Below are 20131 nucleotides of genomic sequence, written 5' to 3'. Positions count from 1 at the left end.
CCATGTCCCTCCTGGCTGGTGAAAGCAGCTCAGGAGGTGACACGTGGTTGGGTCCAGGCGATGGTTAATACATCCTTGAGGGAGGGGGTGTTTCCAACTGCCTTTAAGGAGGCGCTGGTACAACCCCTCCTCAAGAAACCATCGCTGGACCCTACTGTACTGGATAATTTTCGTCCAGTCTCCCACCTTCCCTTTTTGGGGAAAGTGGTTGAGAAAGTGGTGGCATTACAACTCCAGAGGATTCTGGAGGAAACAGATTATCTAGACCCCTTTCAGTCAGGTTTCAGGCCTCGATATGGGACAGAAACGGCATTGGTCGCACTTATGGATGATCTCTGGCGGGAGCGGGATGGGGGGCATCCATCCTCGCTCTTCTTGACCTCTCAGTGGCTTTCGATACCACTGACCATGGTATCCTTTTGGGTCGGCTCAGGGAGTTGGGGATGGGCGGCGTAGTTCTGCGCTGGTTCACCTCCTTCCTCCAGGGCCAGTCCCAGTCGGTGGTGATGGGGGGGAGAGATCCGACCCTCGACCCCTCCTTTGTGGGGTGCCACAGGGTTCGGTTCTCTCTCCTCTCCTTTTTAACATCTACATGAAACCACTGGGTGAGATCATCCGTCACCACGGGATGAGGTATCATTAATATGCTGATGATACTCAGTTGTATATCTCCATCCCGGGTGAGGTAAGTGATGCTGTGACTGCCCTCTCTCGGTGCCTTGGGGCTGTAGGGGTCTGGATGGGGAACAACAGGCTTCAGCTGAACCCTGGTAAGATGGAGTGGCTGTGGGTTAAGGGTTCCTCCATATCCAGGACCTTGTCATCTTTAGTTCTGGGGGTCCTCATGGACTCATGGCTCCTGCTCAAAGAGCAGGTGGCAGCCGTGGCCAGAAGGGCCTTTGCACAGCTTCGTGTTGTGCACCAGTTACGCCCTTTCCTGGATCGGGAAGCACTTCAGACAGTCACTCATGCCCTTGTTATCTCTCATATAGACTACTGCAATGCGCTCTACATGGGGCTACCCTTGAAGAGTATCCGGAAGCTTCAGCTGGTCCAGAATGCAGCCGTGTGGGCTATTTTCAGCGCCCCTAGAAGGGAGCACATAACACCTTTGCTACACGAGCTGCATTGGATACCAGTTTGCTTCCAGGTCCAATTCAAGGTGTTGGTTATCACCTTTAAAGCCCTACATGGCATGGGACCGGGTTACTTGAGGGATTGCCTCTTCCCTGTATCATCAGCCCGTCCCACCCGATCATGCAGAGAGGGCATGCTACGGACCCCGTCGATAAGAGAATTCCATCTGGCGGGGTCCAGAAGGTGGGCCTTCTCTGCAGTAGTGCCAGCCCTTTGGAACATCTTGCCCCCGGAGGTGAGATTAGCCCCATTGCTCCTAGCCTTCCGGAGGAAGCTGAAGACCTGGCTCTGCCACCGGGCTTGGGGCAGGGAGGAGAATTGACATATTTGGGGTTGGCTAGTGCCTTGAAGTGCCCCTCCTACATAACGACTGAAGGAGATCACAGCCATCTGGATTTTATGAGCTGGGGTAGCTGAGAAATTGTTTTAGAGGGATTTTATTAGAATTTTATTGTATATTTATTGTTCTGTATTGTAAACAGCCCAGAGTCCCTCTGGTTGGAGGAGATGGGCGGTGACAAATTTGATAAACAAATAAATAAATAAGGTAATGGCAACCCACCCCAGTATTCTTGCCATGAAAACGAAATGGATCAGTACAACCAGAGATATGTCGATATACCATTGGAAGATGAGACTCCCAGGTCAGAAGATGGTCAAAATGCTACTGAGGAGGAACAGAGGATGAGTTCAACTAGCCCCAGATGTGATGACGCAGCTGGTTCAAAGCCGAAAGGACGGCTAGCGGCCAACGGTGCTGGTGGTGAACGGTGAATCCGATGTTCTAAGGATCAACGCACCATTGGAACCTGCAATGTAAGATCAATGAGTCAGGGCAAATTGGATGTGATTATTGGTGAGATGTCAAGATTAAAGATAGACATTTTAGGTGTCAGTGAACTGAAATGAATTGGAATGGGCCACTTCACATCAGATGACAACCAGATCTACTACTGTGGACAAGAAGACCACAGAAGAAATGGAGCAGCCTTCATAATTAATAGTAAAGTGGCTAAAGCAGTGCTTGGATACAATCCAAAAAATGATAGAATGATCTCAATTCGAATTCAGGGCAAGCCATCTAACATCACAGTGATCCAAATATATGCCCCAACCACAGATGCTGAAGAAGCTGAGGTAGAGCAGTTCTATGAGGATCTGCAGCACCTACTGGACAACACACCTAAAAGAGATGTTATTTTCATCATGGGAGACTGGAATGCTAAGGTGGGCAGTCAAATGACACCTGGAATTACAGGTAAGCATGGCCTGGGAGAACAAAACGAAGCAGGACATAGGCTGATAGAATTTTGCCAAGACAACTCACTCTGCATAACAAACACTCTCTTCCAACAACCTAAGAGACGGCTTAATACATGGACTTCACCAGATGGACAACACCGAAATCAGATTGACTACATCCTTTGCAGCCAAAAGTGGCAGACATCTATACAGTTGGTAAAAACAAGACCTGGAGCTGACCGTAGTTCAGATCATGAACTTCTTATTGCACAATTTAGGATCAGACTGAAGAGATTAGGGACGACCCACAGATCAGCTACATATGAGCTCACTAATATTCCTAAGGAATATGCCGTGGAGGTGAAGAATCGATTTAAGGGACTGGACTTAGTAGATAGGGTCCCGGAAGAACTATGGACAGAAGTTCGCAATATTGTTCAGGAGGTGGCAACAAAACACATCCGAAAGAAAGAGAAAACCAAGAAGGCAAAATGGCTGTCTGCTGAGACACTAGAAGTAGCCCAAGAAAGAAGGAAAGCAAAAGGCAACAGTGATAGGGAGAGATATGCCCAATTAAATGCAAAATTCCAGAGGTTAGCCAGAAGAGACAATGAATTATTTTTAAACAAGCAATGCGTGGAAGTGGAAGAAGACAATAGAATAGGAAGGGCAAGAGACCTCTTCCAGGAAATTAGAAACAGTGGAGGTAAATTCCAGGCAAAAATGGGTATGATCAAAAACAAAGATGGCAAGGACCTAACAGAAGAAGAAGAGATCAAGAAAAGGTGGCAAGAATATACGGAAGACCTGTATAGGAAGGATAACAATATCAGGGATAGCTTTGACGGTGTGGTCAGTGAGCTAGAGCCAGACATCCTGAAGAGTGAGGTTGAATGGGCCTTAAGAAGCATTGCTAACAGCAAGGCAGCAGGAGACAACGGTATCCCAGCTGAATTGTTCAAAATTTTGCGAGATGATGCTGTCAAGGTAATGCATGCTATATGCCAGCAAATTTGGAAAACACAAGAATGGCCATCAGATTGAGAAAAATCAACTTATATCCCCATACCAAAAAAGGGAAACACTAAAGAATGTTCAAACTATCAAACAGTGGCACTCATTTCACATGCCAGTAAGGTAATGCTCAAGATCCTGCAAGGTAGACTCCAGCAATTCATGGAGCGAGAATTGCCAGATGTACAAGCTGGGTTTAGAAAAGCAGAGGAACTAGGGACCAAATTGCCAATATCCGCTGGATAATGGAAAAAGCCAGGGAGTTTCAGAAAAACATCTATTTCTGTTTTATTGACTATTCTAAAGCCTTTGACTGTGTGGACCATAACAAATTGTGGCAAGTTCTTAGTGGTATGGGGATACCAAGTCATCTTGTCTGCCTCCTGAAGAATCTGTATAACGACCAAGTAGCAACAGTAAGAACAGACCACGGAACAACGGACTGGTTTAAGATTGGGAAAGTAGTACGGCAGGGCTGTATACTTTCACCCTACCTATTCAACTTGTACGCAGAACACATCATGCGACAAGCTGGGCTTGAGGAATCCAAGGCTGGAGTTAAAATCGCTGGAAGAAACATTAACAATCTCAGATATGCAGATGATACCACTTTGATGGCTGAAAGCGAAGACGAACTGAGGAGCCTTATGATGAAGGTGAAAGAAGAAAGTGCAAAAGCTGGCTTGCAGCTAAACCTCAAAAAAACCAAGATTATGGCAACCAGCTTGATTGGTAACTGGCAAATAGAGGGAGAAAATGTAGAAGCAGTGAAAGACTTTGTATTTCTAGGTGCGAAGATTTCTGCAGATGCTGACTGCAGTCAGGAAATCAGAAGACGCTTAATCCTTGGAAGAAGAGCAATGACAAATCTCAATAAAATAGTTAAGAGCAGAGACATCATGCTGACAACAAAAGTCCGCGTAGTCAAAGCAAGGGTATTCGCAGTAGTAACATATGGCTGCGAGAGCTGGACCATAAGGAAGGCTGAGAGAAGGAAGATCGATGCTTTTGAACTGTGGTGTTGGAGGAAAATTCTGAGAGTGCCTTGGACTGCAAGAAGATCAAACCAGTCCATACTCCAGGAAATAAAGCCAGACTGCTCACTTGAGGGAATGACATTAAAGGCAAAACTGAAATACTTTGGCCACATAATGAGAAGACAGGATACCCTGGAGAAGATGCTGATGCTAGGGAGAGTGGAAGGCAAAAGGAAGAGGGGCCGACCAAGGGCAAGGTGGATGGATGATAATCTAGAGGTGACGGATTCGTCCCTGGGGGAGCTCGGGGTGTTGAGGACCGACAGGAAGCTCTGGCGTGGGCTGGTCCATGAAGTCACGAAGAGTCAGAAGCGACTGAATGAAGAAACAACCACAACAACATCACTAACTGTAGAAAGTAAGGGGGCTTCGGGTGGGAATGTGTCCTGTTCAGACTAGGTGATGGCCAGGCAGAATTACAAATAAGTATTTACAATCAACTATTTACAACACATGAGAGTCCTTAGAATAGATTAGACAGTATGGTCAATCAATTCCAACCAGGCAGTGGAGGAAAGCAAAGCAAGGCTGCAAGGTCAGAAGTAAAAAGAGTTTGTGGCAACATGGCAAGGCAGAACTCAGCCAACCCTCTCAGCGAAGCAGCAAGACCAGGTGTAGCTAGGACACGTGGCAAGGAGGAAGCTTGAGGTTCAGCTGCAGGGCATGGCATGGAGATGGGCTAGGCTTGGTGATGGAGGCTAGGCAAGACTTGGCTGGAGCGACAAGATGAGGCTTGGAACTGGATGCAAGGCTGGACTCAGCTGGAGCAGCAAGAGAGAGCTTGGAACTGGATGCAACCTCTCTCAAACCTAGTCAGAAGTTGCAAACAGTAACTTAGTCAGAAGTTGCATCAGAACTCGAGGAAATCACTTCTATTCTAGCTATGTTTGTTTAGGGCAGTGTTCCCCAACTTGGCAACTTCCTGAGCAATGGCCTTCAGTATACAGAATTCCCCAGCCAGCATGGCCATTGCTAAGTATTCTGCGAGTTGAAGTTGAAAGTTGCCAAGGTTGGGAAACACAAAATCTGAAAGAGTCTGCCAGCACCTTTTAAGACCAAGCATTTTTTATTTAAGGCATAGAGTGGCTTGATTGATATGGATTAAAATACATACAGATGGGGTATGGAGAAGAGGGAGGGCAAGGGCAAAGGCAAGGGGAAGGCAGGGTAGTAATGCAGATAAAGGTTCCATGGGAGATAGGTTACAACAACTGTAATACATTAAAAATCCATGTGTTTGCTCAGGCCTTCTGAGATAGCCTGAAACCTCTTGATGCATTGAATTCAGCCGTATCACATATAATGCTGTAGTGCTGACAGTTTCTTTGAGGTCTGTAAAGGAATGTCCTGGGAGTTTAAAATGCTCTGCTATTACTTTGTCTTTGTTTTGAGTCCTGATGTCAACACATACAGTAAATATTTTGGGCAAAGTCTGTCCCATTTGTCCTACATACAGTAGATGCCAGAGGGGCATTGCTAGCAGATGATGGCATGTCTCACATTGGAAGACAAACATGTGAAGGTGCCTCTAGACTTGTGTGTGTACTTGTTGGGATCTGTGATGGTGCTAGATGTGGGGGCAAAGTAGACATCTGGGTTTGCTTGGGGTCTTGTTCTCATGTTAGTATCATTGTTGCTTGTGGGAGTCTGCTTTGGGTTGTGTGGTTGTTGTATGCAAGTATGGGCCTGCCACCTAGTGCATGAGAAAGTGCAGTGTCATTTTCCAGTATGGGGTGCAGCATTATTAATGATGAAAGTTTATTAGATGATGATGATGATGATGACGACAACAACAACAACTTGAGCGTGAGCTGTAAGTGACAACCAATGGTGTTCTGTTTTTCTGATCTGTCCTTTAATAGGCCCTCCTGGGGAATTGATCTGGCTTTGTGTATTGATCCTGCTAGGTGGGTAGTTGTGTCCTGAATGCCTGGTTTAATTCCATTAATTGAGCATCTCTGCCTAGTGGGTCAGAACAAATGTGATTGTAATGTAGGGCCAGGCTATAGATGATAGATTTCATGGCATGTTAATCTCACGTTAGCCAAACCCTTCTATGCATCTGATGAAGTGAGCTGCAGCTCATTAAAACTTATGCCTTAAAAAATTGGTTAGTCTTCAAAGATGCTACCAGACTCTTTCTGATTCCTGTCCGGAAAAGTATTCCTTTGGTTTCCAGATCATTTGTTTGGTTCCCGTATCCTTCAGATGATCAGTTTCTCAGAAGTGGGACTAATAATCAATAATAGTAAGATACTGTACTGCTTTCTTTTAAAAGTAAGTAACTCTTCTCCAATGGGCTAATGCAATGTTAATGTGGTTTTAAGGTCTCCTTTTGTTGATGGTTGTCACATGAATGGCAAGCCTCATGCCTTTTCATGCATGCCTTTCCCCAGGTCCATATCCCAGGCCAATGGACACACTCTTGAACTCATAACAAGCAGCTTCAATTCCCATGTGTGACAAATATTTTTTTCTATAGCTCTATTGTATAGTGAAGCTGGAATTATGCATCTGTCCACAGAATGTAAGATCATTTTATATTATCATCACTGGTCTAGTGGTTAAGGCAACAGGCTAGAACCCAGGAGACTATGAGTTCTAGTCCTGCCTGAGGCATGAAAGCTGGCTGGGTGACCTTGGGCCAGTCACTCTCTCTCAGCCCAACTCACCTCTCAGGGTTGCTGCTGTGGGGAAAAGAGGAGGAGGAAGGAGTATTCCGTATGTTCCCCGCCTTGAGTTATTTATAAAAATATTAAAGGCGGGATAGAAAATAAATAAATAAATAAATAATCATTATTTTTATACTGAATTCTTCCTTAAACTGAAAATATATTTTTGTTCCTATGGGCATTTGACTTTTATTTGCAGGCTAGCCTTCCAAAATTACTTTTTCAACCACCTGAAGTTATGCATCCTGTTCTTCAGCCTCTTTAATTTCCTGTAGCTTTTGTTTTCGTTTGGAGTATGGTACCATGTTGATTGAATCAGTGTCCTAATCTTCTTGAACAGCTTTTCCAACGTTAAGTAGGAAGGTACAATTCAGTGCATCTACCAACATAAGGGCTTCTCCTCGGCAGTATCAGTTCTCAGCTTATTTCTGTAAGTGTGTTAACATATGCTGCGCCCATTTCAGTGTGCAAAGGGGGGACAGCTGTCATAATTATCTCTAGTGGCTTGTGATCTGAAAGCACTATTACTAGTATCCATAAGTATACTGGTGAAAATGCACTATTCCAAACAATACAACCAACAGTTTTTTTCCATTTGTGCATACCCTTGCTTTATTGCTAACAGGCCTCTGTTTGCCTGTTCACTGTGTTGCTTCTGATAAAGAACAGCATCCAATCCCTTTTGAAATGCATCATACTGTAGGTAGTATTTTAGGACAGGGACATTAGACATCTACAGCCTCTGCTGTAGGTCTGAACATTCCCACTGTATAGTCTGTTTTGTCAGCTGGTATACAGTAGTAGCTCTGCTTTGATTGCCAAATGGAAACAGAAATTTGGCAAGAAGTTAATCATTCCATAAAGGACAGTACAATACTCCAGTCATATTGGCAGCATATTCTGAATTGCTGCAAATTGTACTATTAATTCATGCATTTATTTATCACAGATGTTTTTGCACTGCTTTAATAATCAAGAGGCTAAGCAGTTCATAGCAGCAATATAATAGGCATTGGAACAATGATCATGCAAATCATATTTAATAGTAATTAAATAGCCCTAGGTTTTTGCAGTTGCATGCTGCCCAGAGTCCTTCAGCATTTGGGTGGCTTATAAAACCTGTAAATAAATAAATACATTGCAATTTGCAGACAACAAGGTCATTTATCTGTTATAAAGAACCCATTCTAGCCATCCCTTATGCTCCCACATTTAGATCTGGTGCTGGGCAGATAAATTCTCCTGTTGTTGTTTTTACCATTTACCATGGAAGATAATTTGCTTTAGAAATAATTTCAAGGGAAATAAAATTTGGGGTAAGATTTTCATGGATGGCGTGTGGTGTTCCTCTATTATTAAACTATCAAATAGCAAACGATTTTTGTGCCTTTCACAGCACCATCATCTCTCCCATGGCCTGTAGTCTTACAAGCATTAGTTACTGTTACAGTAGTGTACTCCTCTCCTCATTAAGGGACAGCTTTGTCCTTGAGAATGTGTTGGATAATTTTTCTTTCTCCTAGAAAATTTCAGGAGCGCGCTTGCCCAATTTCTCTGTCCACAAATCTAGTGGAAATTTTTTTTTAAAAAAATTGTGCCTGGAGTCTGGTTGTAATCCTTCCACTTATGATATATGTTGTTGTTGATAGATACGTTATTGGTCTTTGACCACAAAGAAGACTGTTGTTTGCAGTTGTGAATCCTTTTCTGCATCTAAATAATTTGCCCCTTTTCCAAAATGCAGGATGCCATCTGCAATTATTTTCAGACCAGGCAAGCTTTCAAGCATCTGGTTAAAGTTCTTCTGAAATAGTTCAGGGGCAGGAGAAATGCCCATTAGAAGACATGGTCATCCGTATCATCCAAAAGAAGTGGAAATGTCAACTTCTTTCACTGCTCATCCAAATATAGATACCAGATACCATTGCTGATACCAGATACCATTGCTGACTCCTAATAGACTGAATGTTCTAGCTGATTCTAGCAATCAGACAGGTTGTCATTAGTTGTAGGCATTGGATAAAGGCATAATCTGAGTGTTTGGTTCAATAGTTTGGAGATTACACACATCTTGGATTGATTCTCCAGTCTCTTCAAGAGTACTGTTATGACTTTGCTGCCTTCTACCCTACAGTGCTAGATTTTCTTGGTTGTCTCCCATCCCAGTATTAAAGAAGTCCAAGCCTGCTTAGCTTTACAAGGTCAGCTATCGTAAGTGCTACCAGCTAGCTGGGCCACGTATGGTACAGGAAAATGCAACATTATTATTTTTTTTAGTGAAATAATTTGCAAAAACCCATAGCTAGGTAATTTAAGGACTAAACAAAATATCACAAAATACTGTGCAAGCTTCCAAACTCTCCATAACTCTCAATTAGGCAAGAGTTTGATTCTTTTTCCTCTTTGGATCTATCTATCAATCTATCAATCTATCTATCGCCTACCTATGTACCTACCTATCTGATTTATAAAGGGCACCCAAGTGAGCATGAATGCTGGGCAACAAACAATTAAAACCAATACAATACATAAAAAGCAAAGACAATAACATGAAACAGAGCTAAGCAAAATAACTAAGGCAAACTACACATCAAACGGGCACAACTGCAGTCTATCCAGAACTTGAGGGAAAAACCAAGTTTTTAAAGATTATCTGAAGATTTGCAGGTTGGGGCAATCCAAACCTTTCAGAAGATGTTATTCCAGAGGGCAGGTGCCATGACAGAGAAGGTACACTTCCTAGGTCCCATTAGATGACACTGTTGAATAGAGGTGACAAGAAGGGTGAGTGCTCTAACAGCATTTATGGAGCAGGTGAATGATTGCTTTTGTTAGGAAGACACTACAAGTGCCTGAATGTTAAAGTTTTTTCCAGGCAGACCCATCTATAAAGTGCCATTCCAAACTCTCCAACAGATGGGAACTGAATGCAGAATTATCCCAATAATTCTACGATAGCATGTTAGAACATATGCACTAATGTGATATGAGAACTTGTGTGCCGTAAGAAATTAATTGGAATAATTAAAAACTCCAATTAGCCTGCAGTTTTATGCAGGCAGAAACTACTAACTATAACTGCAGGCACCACTCTTCTTCCCTGCTAGTTTCCAGCCTGTATTGATTTAAGTGACTGGAACCTTTTAATAAATAATCCGTGATACAGAGACCAGAAACCCCTTCTTCCGGAGCAGCCACCTCTGTAGGAATCAATGCTTTGAATAACAGGAGAGGCTCCTCTGGAATATGAATAGTTCTTACTTTTGGCATACAGGAAAATCATTTTTTTTCTAGCAGGGGTGCTGTAAGATGGGGAAAGAGTCAAAATGCAGCAGCCACAGCCATGCAATCAAAGCTCTGCCCCTTTTACATGCATGTGTTAAAAAAGGACAGGGCCGTCTTCACTTTTTTAAAAGCCTCCCCTGTTCCCCAATGTAGAGGGAAGAGGGAATGGCCTTAAAGAACAGGAGGAAGAGTTGCTGCCAAGGCAATGGTGAGATAAGAGGGGCTTGAGGCCGCGCCAAGAAAACGACTTGAGAAAACGTCTCAGGCAAGCCCCTCCCTAGTTCACCCAAAGATAAAGTGAGGGAGGAAGAAGCACACTCAGAGTTGCAAAATGCAGTTTCAGTACAATAAAAGTAGTCCTGACCTACATGGCATTGGTTTCTGAGTCTGGTCTACCTTGTTAGGCTGACATCCTTAGACATCCTGCTCCCTGGTGTGGGTGCTTCTGTCTTAACTGAAGGAGGAGGGGAATGTGCACCAGTGATCCAAAGTGTTAGAAGGACTGCACTGTTGGGCCGGTCCCCAGAAGAAACCTGTGCCTGAGGTCAGCTTGGATTAGGCAGCAGTGGAAGCATTTACCTCCACAGCTACAGGAACCTGAGAGATTACCTCCAGCCTTTGCCTGCCACGTGCTTGCTGTCATGTCAGCATCTGACTCAGCAAAAGCAAGGCCTGATGCTGACCTCTGGCTGACCTAGGTTCCCTCCCACCTCTGTTTGTCCCCTTTCTGGGGCCTTTGCTGACTTACTACAAAGAGCCAGAACAATCCTGCCAGTGAAAAGGTAGCAACCAAAGCCATCCACCCACACCCTACAGCAGTCATGTGCCTTTGTTGCATTGAATTAGGGTTTAGTGGAGACTCAGAGAGCCACAAGGAAGACGAAGGGAGCAATTTTGAAACCACCCTTAGGAAAATAGAGGCAAGAAATGAGGTTGCCAAAGGGTTGTGGGAACCTAGAGTGATATTTTCAACATTAAATCTGTAAAATGGTATTTTCGTACCACCAAAAACACACTGATAAATCTCAAAAGCTGGCATCTTCCTGACAAAGGTGAGTTCTGATACTCATGAGAAATGACCCCCATCACCGATCATTTATATATACTACTACTGTATACCCTTTCAGGAGAATCAATATTGTGCAGGATGCAGTAAAAGAATAAAAGGTAGTATGCCAAAGAATTGGTATACAAAGCATAACACAAGAAAAAAAAATCTAGCTAAATCTAGTTTACCCGCATACCCTTCACTAGTCCTCTCCATACCAGTGTTCTCCAGCACCATAATTCCAAGGCACAGTACAGTATCTATTTTCTTTGTTCAACCTTTCTGATGATCCAGTTTTCATAACTACAAAGTAAAAGGAAAAAATATGGCTTTGATAATAGGTACCTTTATTGTCAGTGTGATCTTTCTGCAGTTTAATATTTTAAGTTGTTTGCAGACACAATTACCACGTGTTTTATTGCAAACGTATTCATTTTATTTATATGATTTAGAGGCCATCCCACTACCAAACTACTTTGGGTGGCTTACATTTGTAAAGCAAGAAACAATAAAAGCAAGAATACAGATCATATACCCCCAGAAGGCAAACCATGCATAACAAACAAAAGATCCTGCAGGAACTGAGCAGCCATCCTACCCCAAGGCTTAGGAGAATGGCCAGGTTTTCAATGACCTTCTGAACATCATACAGATCTCAAGGGAGACGCTGTTCCAGAGGGCAGGTACTGCGACAGAGAAGGCATACTTCCTAGGTCCCAATAGATGACATTGTTTAATTAAAGGGATATGAAGAACACCCGCTCTGCCCAACCTTATCAGAAAGGCAGAAACTATTGGAGATGGGTGGTCCTTCAAATACCAGGCCCTATGCCAGGAAGGGCTTAATAGTTGGTAACCAGTACCTTGAATTGCACCCAGAAGCTGATTGGTGATCAGTGCATCTCATAGAGCTGTGCTGTCACATGGCTGTACCAAGGCATGCCCCTTACTCCCTGTACCACCATATTCTGGACCAGCTGTAGCCTCAGAATGCTCTTCAAGGGCAGCCCCATGCAGACCACATTGCAATAGTGCATTTGTGAGGTGACTAGAGCATGAGTAACTGTCTGAAGGGCCTCCCAATCCAGGAACAGACACAACTGTGCACTGGATGAACCAGTGTGGAGGCCTTCTTGGCTACAGCTGCTACCTGCTCTTTGAGATGGAGTGCAAGTCCAAGATGACCCTCAGATTGTGCACAAGTCTCAAATGGAGAAGTGTCACAAGTGCTACAAGAACTGCATGCTCAAAATCAGCTGAAGCAGATTAATTTATAGACAGCAAGGATCTTCCTATTTTCTATTCAGTATTGTACTTTTATACTATCCCATATTACAGTGTACATGTAATACACACACCCATATTACACTGTACATGTAACAGTAAAACCCAGAATCCTCTAATTGAGAACGCATGCACTAATGTATAAAACACCTGTGCATATCTTCACCACTTAGATGTTTAGAGGAGTTGGCAAGGGGAGGAGGAGGATGATTCATGAACCTCAGAGCTATAGTACCGTACTACAGTTTGTATGTAGAGCTTCTGTTTGGGCTGTTGTGCTTAAATGGATTGTCTTGGTTAAGGGCAAAAATATGGACTAACAATGTTTGCCATTTCCACACTAATGATTTATTGCATCCTATAGCATTCTCCAGCCATTGCTGTGCCAATATATCAGTAATGAAGACAGGCTTTATATTGCCCCAGTGTTGGCTGGAGTATTCTGTTACACATCTCCAGTGCCTTGTCAAATTACCATAATGAAGCATGTACAATGAATATTAAAAGATCCATCCAGAAGGAGCTGCTGCTTTACCAAATTATTTCTTTCCAGAATGACAGGATTAATTATTCTTCATACACAATACTGTATTTCATGCAGCCCATGGGAAAAAGGAATGAATTGCTGTTGAATTAATTTAACACTAGTTCTGCTAACCAAGGCAAGAGCAAACTATACATTTGTAGTTGTTGATTCAGCAAGAAACCAGTCAAACAGTTCTAGTACAATCCAATCCTTGAAATCCAGGAAGATTTGCGTATGGCTGCCAAAAGTCACCATTCCTTTCTTTAGATTTCTTCATTGAAGAAGCATAGCTTTTTCCCCCACAGATAATGAGCATCTTGGGAGAGGAATTCATATTGGAAAAACAGCACAGGAGAAAGGCTTACAAAGATTCTCATAACACAATTGCTCTGATACACAATCTAGAATATATGAGTTGGGTTGGACTTTATAGGTCATGTGGTCCAACCTTCTACTCTATGCAGGAATCTACTAGATGATCCTTGACAAATGCCATCCTGTTGCATTTAAAAACCCACAGCAAGGGGAGTTGATCCCTATTCTGTGTAGATGGTTCCATTGCTTAACCAGGAAATTCCTCCTAATATTTGGCCTGAGTGTTCTTTCTTTTAATTTCAATGTATTGCTCCTTGTCCTGCTTTTGATTTTAACAGAGAACAGGCCTGCCTCTCTCTTGCACGTGACAGCCTTTAGAGTAATATCTCCCATTAGGCCTATCTTGTGCAAGCTAAACATATTCACTGCTTGTAAGATTTAATTTCCAGAGCCTGTACCACCCTGGTAGCTCTCCAGGAATCCACTCCAGTTTCTCCATTCCCTTTTAACGGATATTCAATACTCCAAGGGTGGTCTAACCAGCATACTTTGCAAACAGATGATTACTTCTGGGGATCCAATATTTTTTATAATGCAGCTGAAGACTTTGACTCTGCTTCTTCATGTTGGCTAGTGGTCCACCAGTACCCCCTGGATCTTTTATATATAATTCAACCCCTCTTGTACTTCTACATGACAGTACAGTATTTTAAAGTATCCCCAAACTTGCATTATCATAATCTGACTGAAAAACTGACCCAGTAACTTCTACTTTAGAAAAAGAAAAAGCAATCCTCCCTTCTCCAGGCAATTTGTTGTTAATTCCTAAAAGGACTTACAAGAGGGAAATTGAGATATTGGACAACGTATTTTTTTGATTATGAGACCTTGATTCCCAAGCTTAATCATTCTTTATTCAGCATTTTTAAAAACTTGAGCCCATTTAGACAGTTGAGTTTTTTACTTTTCTTATCATATTATGGTTATAAAACTGCTGGATTTTCAAGAATAGTAAAAGTTTTTTCTGATATGTCAAACCATAGAAGCATGTTCCTCCTTCTTTCCTGCCTGTTTAGATTTTTAATCATTTTACCTAATGAAAATGTCACAAAACTCCAAAGTTTGCATTTTTAACACACTGTAGTCTTAAGGTGCATTTAAGCTCTTTTTTTCGTCCTCCTCCCTCTCGCGGGAAATTGGGCTACTTTTACAAGCCATTAATCAGGCAGTTAAGTCAATGTACCCACGTGATGCCAGGTAGTTAATGTGAAAAGAAGCTTTATTCCACATTAAAATGGCTCCGCAGGGACATCTTCTGAAGGTGCCGCGCCCTAAAACAAGATGGCGGCCCCTAAACCGCGTTCGGTATCAGCAATCCGATCCTTTGAATTTCAAGATGGCGGTCCTCATCTATAGGTTGAGTCAGATACGCCCTCCTCCAAGATGGCTCCCATATTTATCTTCAGACCGTCAGTTTCACGTGACCTATGAATTCCAAGATGGCGGCGCCCATCCTGAGAGGCGTGAGAGGTCAGGGCTGGGGCTTGTGCAGCGTTGGATACCGCCTGATGGGCCAGGTGTTCCGGAGAGGTAGAAACTTTTGTCTTTTGCATTAAAATAGAAGCTAGCTCGTCCCGGTGATCGGTTACTGCGGCAGCCAACGCTCCCAGGGTTTTCTTTCATTCCTGCAAGACTGTGGCCACCTGTCTGGCACTCCGACTTACTTGTTTAAGGTGCCGCTGTGCCTTTCACAGGTGCGGGACCAGTAGAGATTCAGTAGTAAAAATCTCTTCAGTCTCCATAAAAGGAAAAGCCGTTTTCTGTTGAATTTTCCAGTCACGCTGCTGTTAAAGTTACATGCAGGATTTAAGATGAGGATGCATGGACGTTTTTCTGTTAGCGGGATCCGTTCTGTTATAAGCCTAATACCTCTTGGAGATTAAAGGATCTGATCCGACAGTATTTTTCGTTGAGGTGAATATCAGTTTACTTCTTTTAGTAGCGGGATTATTGGCAGAGCTCCAGGATTAAACAGGCAGAAAGGGGAAAGAGCGCAGCATTTTCTAGCATGGAGAAAATGGGTATTTTTCAAGTGAATGTGGAAATCCGGAGTGTGAATTGAACCTGCTCATAAGCGTTTTAAGTTTCATTGAGATTGTTCTCAAGTAAGCTTGCTTAGAGAGGCTGTATGAATATTAAAGCATTTTAACTAAATTTATGCAATAAGGGGGGGAGATACTTAAATATGTTTTTAAAAACTTTCTAATGCTAAACTCTTCTGTGTGCTGACAGCTTATACATTTGTAGATATACAATGGTATATATTGTTTATATACAATATACAGATACCCAATATACAATTATTCTCACATAATTCGTTACATAGTCAGATGCATCAGAAACTTATTTGAGAGGCAATTTAATTTTTCTCTGGTTTTGCTGTTTAACCAGTGGTTCATTTGTTTATATTTTTGCTCCACTGTTTTTTTTGTAAACTTGCTCAAGGCTTTGAGTAGCATTTTTGTCTAGGAAGATTAGAATCAGTAACGGTCGGCACATCTCTTTCCCAATTAGCATGCAGTAGATGGCCTTCAAAAATTGCCTTGGAAGCAGGTGGCCACTCACAGCATTATACACTATTATTCTGCCAGTGTCTGGGTACTTGTCCATAATGAAAAATCTTCCACCTTTATAAACTGTGTGCTGACATGGTAAAGTAATGATTACAAATAAATTACTGCTTTGGCCCTCTGGAACACTGTAATGCCCACCCCCAATATTAGATTGGCCCTGATCTTACCAGGTCTTCATAAAGCATTGAAGAACTGGATGTGCTCCAGGTCTTGGGGGTCAGAATGTTAGATGGTCCATGAGTTGTCCTAGCCTTGCTGAATGTTTTGGGGTTATTCTCGGCAGCTACTGTACTGTAGTTTTTTAATGTTCTGTTGATATTGTTTTCTTTTATTGTTTGTAATGCGTTGTGAACCACCCAGAATTGCATCTGTAACATGGGCGGCCATATAAATTGATTTATTAAATAAAATGCTTTATTTAGTGACAGATGTGAAAGTGAAATTCCAGTGAGATGTAACCATAAATCTTTTAAAATATTAAATGTTTGTTATCATATAATGTCCTGCCATTGCTTCTCAGTAGTGTTGCATTTTCATAGGTTACGCTTCTCTGCTATCCATTCCATTTGTTGGATTGTTGTGAGCCTCCCAGAATTGTTAAGAGTCAGGCAGCATACAAGTTTGTGGAGTCCTTGGTGCTCTCTGAGCGTTGTTGTTTCCTTGCAGACGTTTCATTGCCAGACTAGGCAACATCTTCAGTGCGAAGAGGGAGTGGGCCTTGCTCTCAGGTTATATACAGTGGCTTGCCCTGCTTGTGTTGGTGGGGGTGTTGTTCTCTCCTTGGGAGTTCCTTGAAAAGCCAAAAGACCAGTACACTCCCTTGCCAGCAATCAACACCCAGATATGCAAAAATCAGCACTTGGATTGATACCAGATGAACCATCAGACAGCACAATACACCCTAATCAAGGAACTATTGACTCAGGCAATCAGCCAAGCAGCAAACAACAGCCCAATCAAAGAACTCCCAAGGAGAGAACAACACCCCCACCAACACTAGCAGGGCAAGCCACAGTATATAAACTGAGAGCAAGGCCCTCTCCCTCTTGGCACTGAAGATGTTGCCTAGTCTGGCAATGAAACGTCTGCAGAAAACAACAAGGCTCAGAGAGCACCAAGGACTCCACAGTTCAACCCTGAGCTACAAATATTCACTTCGATTAGCATACAAGTTTGTTTGTTTATGAATGCTTTTCAATATGGCACAGATGGGCATTCCCCTCCAAAATACTGTCTTCCCTCCAAATTAGCATATTAACAATTGCAGCACTTGTGGGAATCAATCCTACAGAAGACATAGGCTCCTGATAAAGCTTGCTGTTTTGTAAATGTATTGCCATTTAGTTGAATGCCATTTTTAAATGTATTTGGAATAATTTTAACTATGACATCTTTTAAAATGTGGATTATGCACGTATATATTATAGCAAGCCTTTTCTGAAATAATCCTAGCTATAAAGTGTAGATGCATAATTTTAAGGAAAAATATTTTTGAATTATAACTGTATGCAAATTGATGCAAGTTTAACTTAACTAAATATATTTAATTGGATGAAAGAGATGCATTTACTAAAAGTAATCATCATCTATTATAGCTTTCCTGGTCTCATACCTTCCAGATACTTTGAATTGCAACTCCTAGGACTCTTGGCCTGAGTTCTCAAAACATCTGGAGGATACCAGATTGGGAAGACTGGTTAGCTAAAATACTATTAAATGATCAGTAGAAATGTGCCACTGTCAGCAGGAGTTGGTAAATTGTTTATCTAGTCATCCGGACAATTCTTAAGAAGCAACGAAGGAGTTGCATATAAAGGTATGGCAAAAGTTTGGTCCTTATACATATTTTTCTTATTGCAGAGATCAGTTTCAAATTAGATGAGAAAACAGCCCACAGCAGCTTGGATTTGTTCAAAAAGGACACTGGTGTCCTCTATCGCATGTTGGGGATTGACCCCACCAGAGTTCCTCAAAACCCTGAACGCTTCAGAGACTGGGCTGTAGTTTTGGGTGACACCACCATCTCCAGGGGCTGCCATTACTGGGAAGTGACTGTGAAACGATCACAACAGTTCCGCATTGGGGTGGCAGATGTGGACATCTCCCGGGAAGTCTGCATTGGAATGGATGACCTCTCCTGGGTCTTTACCTATGGTAATCGCTGCTGGAATGCCATGTTTGCTAATGAAACCACTCCAATCACTAACATTGGCCAACCAGAAAGAGTGGGCCTATTCTTGGACTATGATCACAAAAGATTCAGCTTGGTAGATATACAACAACATACATTCATCCACAATATGTCTCCGGAGTTCCAAGGTCCAGTGGTGCCTGCCTTTGCCCTCTGGGATGGTGAACTGCTAACCCACTCAGGCCTGGATGTACCAGAGAAGCTCAACCAAAGTTGAAATCTACATAAGAGTGGTGATACCTGAGATTGGTTTTTTTTTTTACTTAGAAGAGCAAGTCCCCCCCCCCCCAAATGCTATTGCCGTATTAGAATCCAGAGGTTTTCATTGCCCAACCCGCTCTCCCTTTAGGAAATACTGTATTTCTTCCTAGCAGATTGAAATACCATTTCACTTTGCAACAGTGTAAGATTTGACTCAGCAATGGACCAACACTCTTAGACCCGTTTCCTTGCCTTTTGTGAGTGAAATTTGCCATCCTTTACCTGTGGCACACTTATCTTGCACTGGTGCTTTGGTTTTGTCAGGAAAAGATTTATTTATGTTTGCTTGAAAAAACAAGCTGTTTTTAGGCAGTTATTATCTATATGATGAGCTGCACCATTTGGTACCTTACCTCCTGCCTTTTAATTATGTACCAATTTCCCAAAAGAAGCATTTGCTCAAGTTTTCATATATCTGAAAGATACTTCCTTTTTGATAAGAACAATGATCTTTAACACAAAGGAACTATTGCCTCCTACTGGTGTGATGGGAGGACAAATTAGCTTGGATCTAAGCGGATGGCATCTCATGACCAGTGGAAATCCAACTCTCCTGAATTCATAAACATTGCTGTGCACAAATCAATGTTATAGGGATTATTTTATTAATACAAGCCTAAGATCATCCTGTCCTAGATTGGTTGAAGGAACAAGAGTCAACCCAATATACATCTGTTGATACATATGTTTAACCATGGAAAAGGATTGATAAAGAATTTGACACAATTGATTACAATCACCATAGTTAAAATTAGCTGAGGTCAACAAATATTTAAGCAGTGTTTTCTTTTTATGGGTGCTGGATGTAGCAAGAGCAGTCTTGTATGCTGTGTTGATAATACTGTAATCAGTAAAAATAAATGCATTTAAAACAAAATTTGGTTTTATCTGGACTTTTGATTGAAAATATCCACCGTTTGGAAATTTTGTGATTAAAAAAATGTATGCAGTAATTAAAAAGTCTAGATGAACAAACTAGCCTACCAACCCTGCAGAAGTGTCAGTTTGGCAGCACTGGTGAAACACACCATTGTACTCCTCCAAGGTTTCAGTTTTTCCTCTTCCATAGTGACTGGTTTATGACCGGTATTTGTTTGCCACTCTAAAATGGCTCTGAGTGGTTCTTACTGGAGCAGTGGAGTAGCTGCTGAAAGAGTTGCAGAAAAAATGGCAGTGCCATTTCAACAGCTGATGGAATGTCTTTCCCCATGCTAGAAGGCCTCTGTGATTGCACACATTATCCCTCTGGAATTCAAGTGGGCTTATTTCCTACGTGGCAATACATATGCTTAGGACTGAGCAATAGTTTTCTACATCTGGGAGTAAGGACCTATGGTTATCTATGAACCTGGAAGTATATTTCCCCATACCTATGATTAATTTAATTTTTAGGGGAGGAGGAGAGGAATGAATGGAGTGAGAACAAAAGAATTTGAGGTAGTAACCCAGAATATGAGAGAACAAAGGAATAGATACATGTTTGAAA

General features: G+C 42.2%; 1 protein-coding gene across 1 annotated transcript; it reads left to right on the top strand.

Moving 5' to 3' along the window:
* Positions 1–15035: 15035 nt before the first annotated feature.
* SPRYD4 (SPRY domain containing 4) lies at positions 15036–19522 on the top strand. Its single transcript, XM_063293656.1, has 2 exons — positions 15036–15150; positions 18054–19522. The coding sequence occupies exons 1-2, from the start codon at positions 15048–15050 to the stop codon at positions 18599–18601; spliced, it is 651 nt and encodes a 216-aa protein (XP_063149726.1). The 5' UTR covers positions 15036–15047; the 3' UTR covers positions 18602–19522.
* The last annotated feature ends 609 nt before the right edge of the window (positions 19523–20131 follow it).

This window comes from Candoia aspera, chromosome 2, assembly GCF_035149785.1.
Source record: "Candoia aspera isolate rCanAsp1 chromosome 2, rCanAsp1.hap2, whole genome shotgun sequence".
Lineage (NCBI taxonomy): Eukaryota > Metazoa > Chordata > Lepidosauria > Squamata > Boidae > Candoia > Candoia aspera.
Note: the sequence above shows the minus strand (reverse complement) of the source record. Positions and strands in the feature narration are given on the sequence as shown.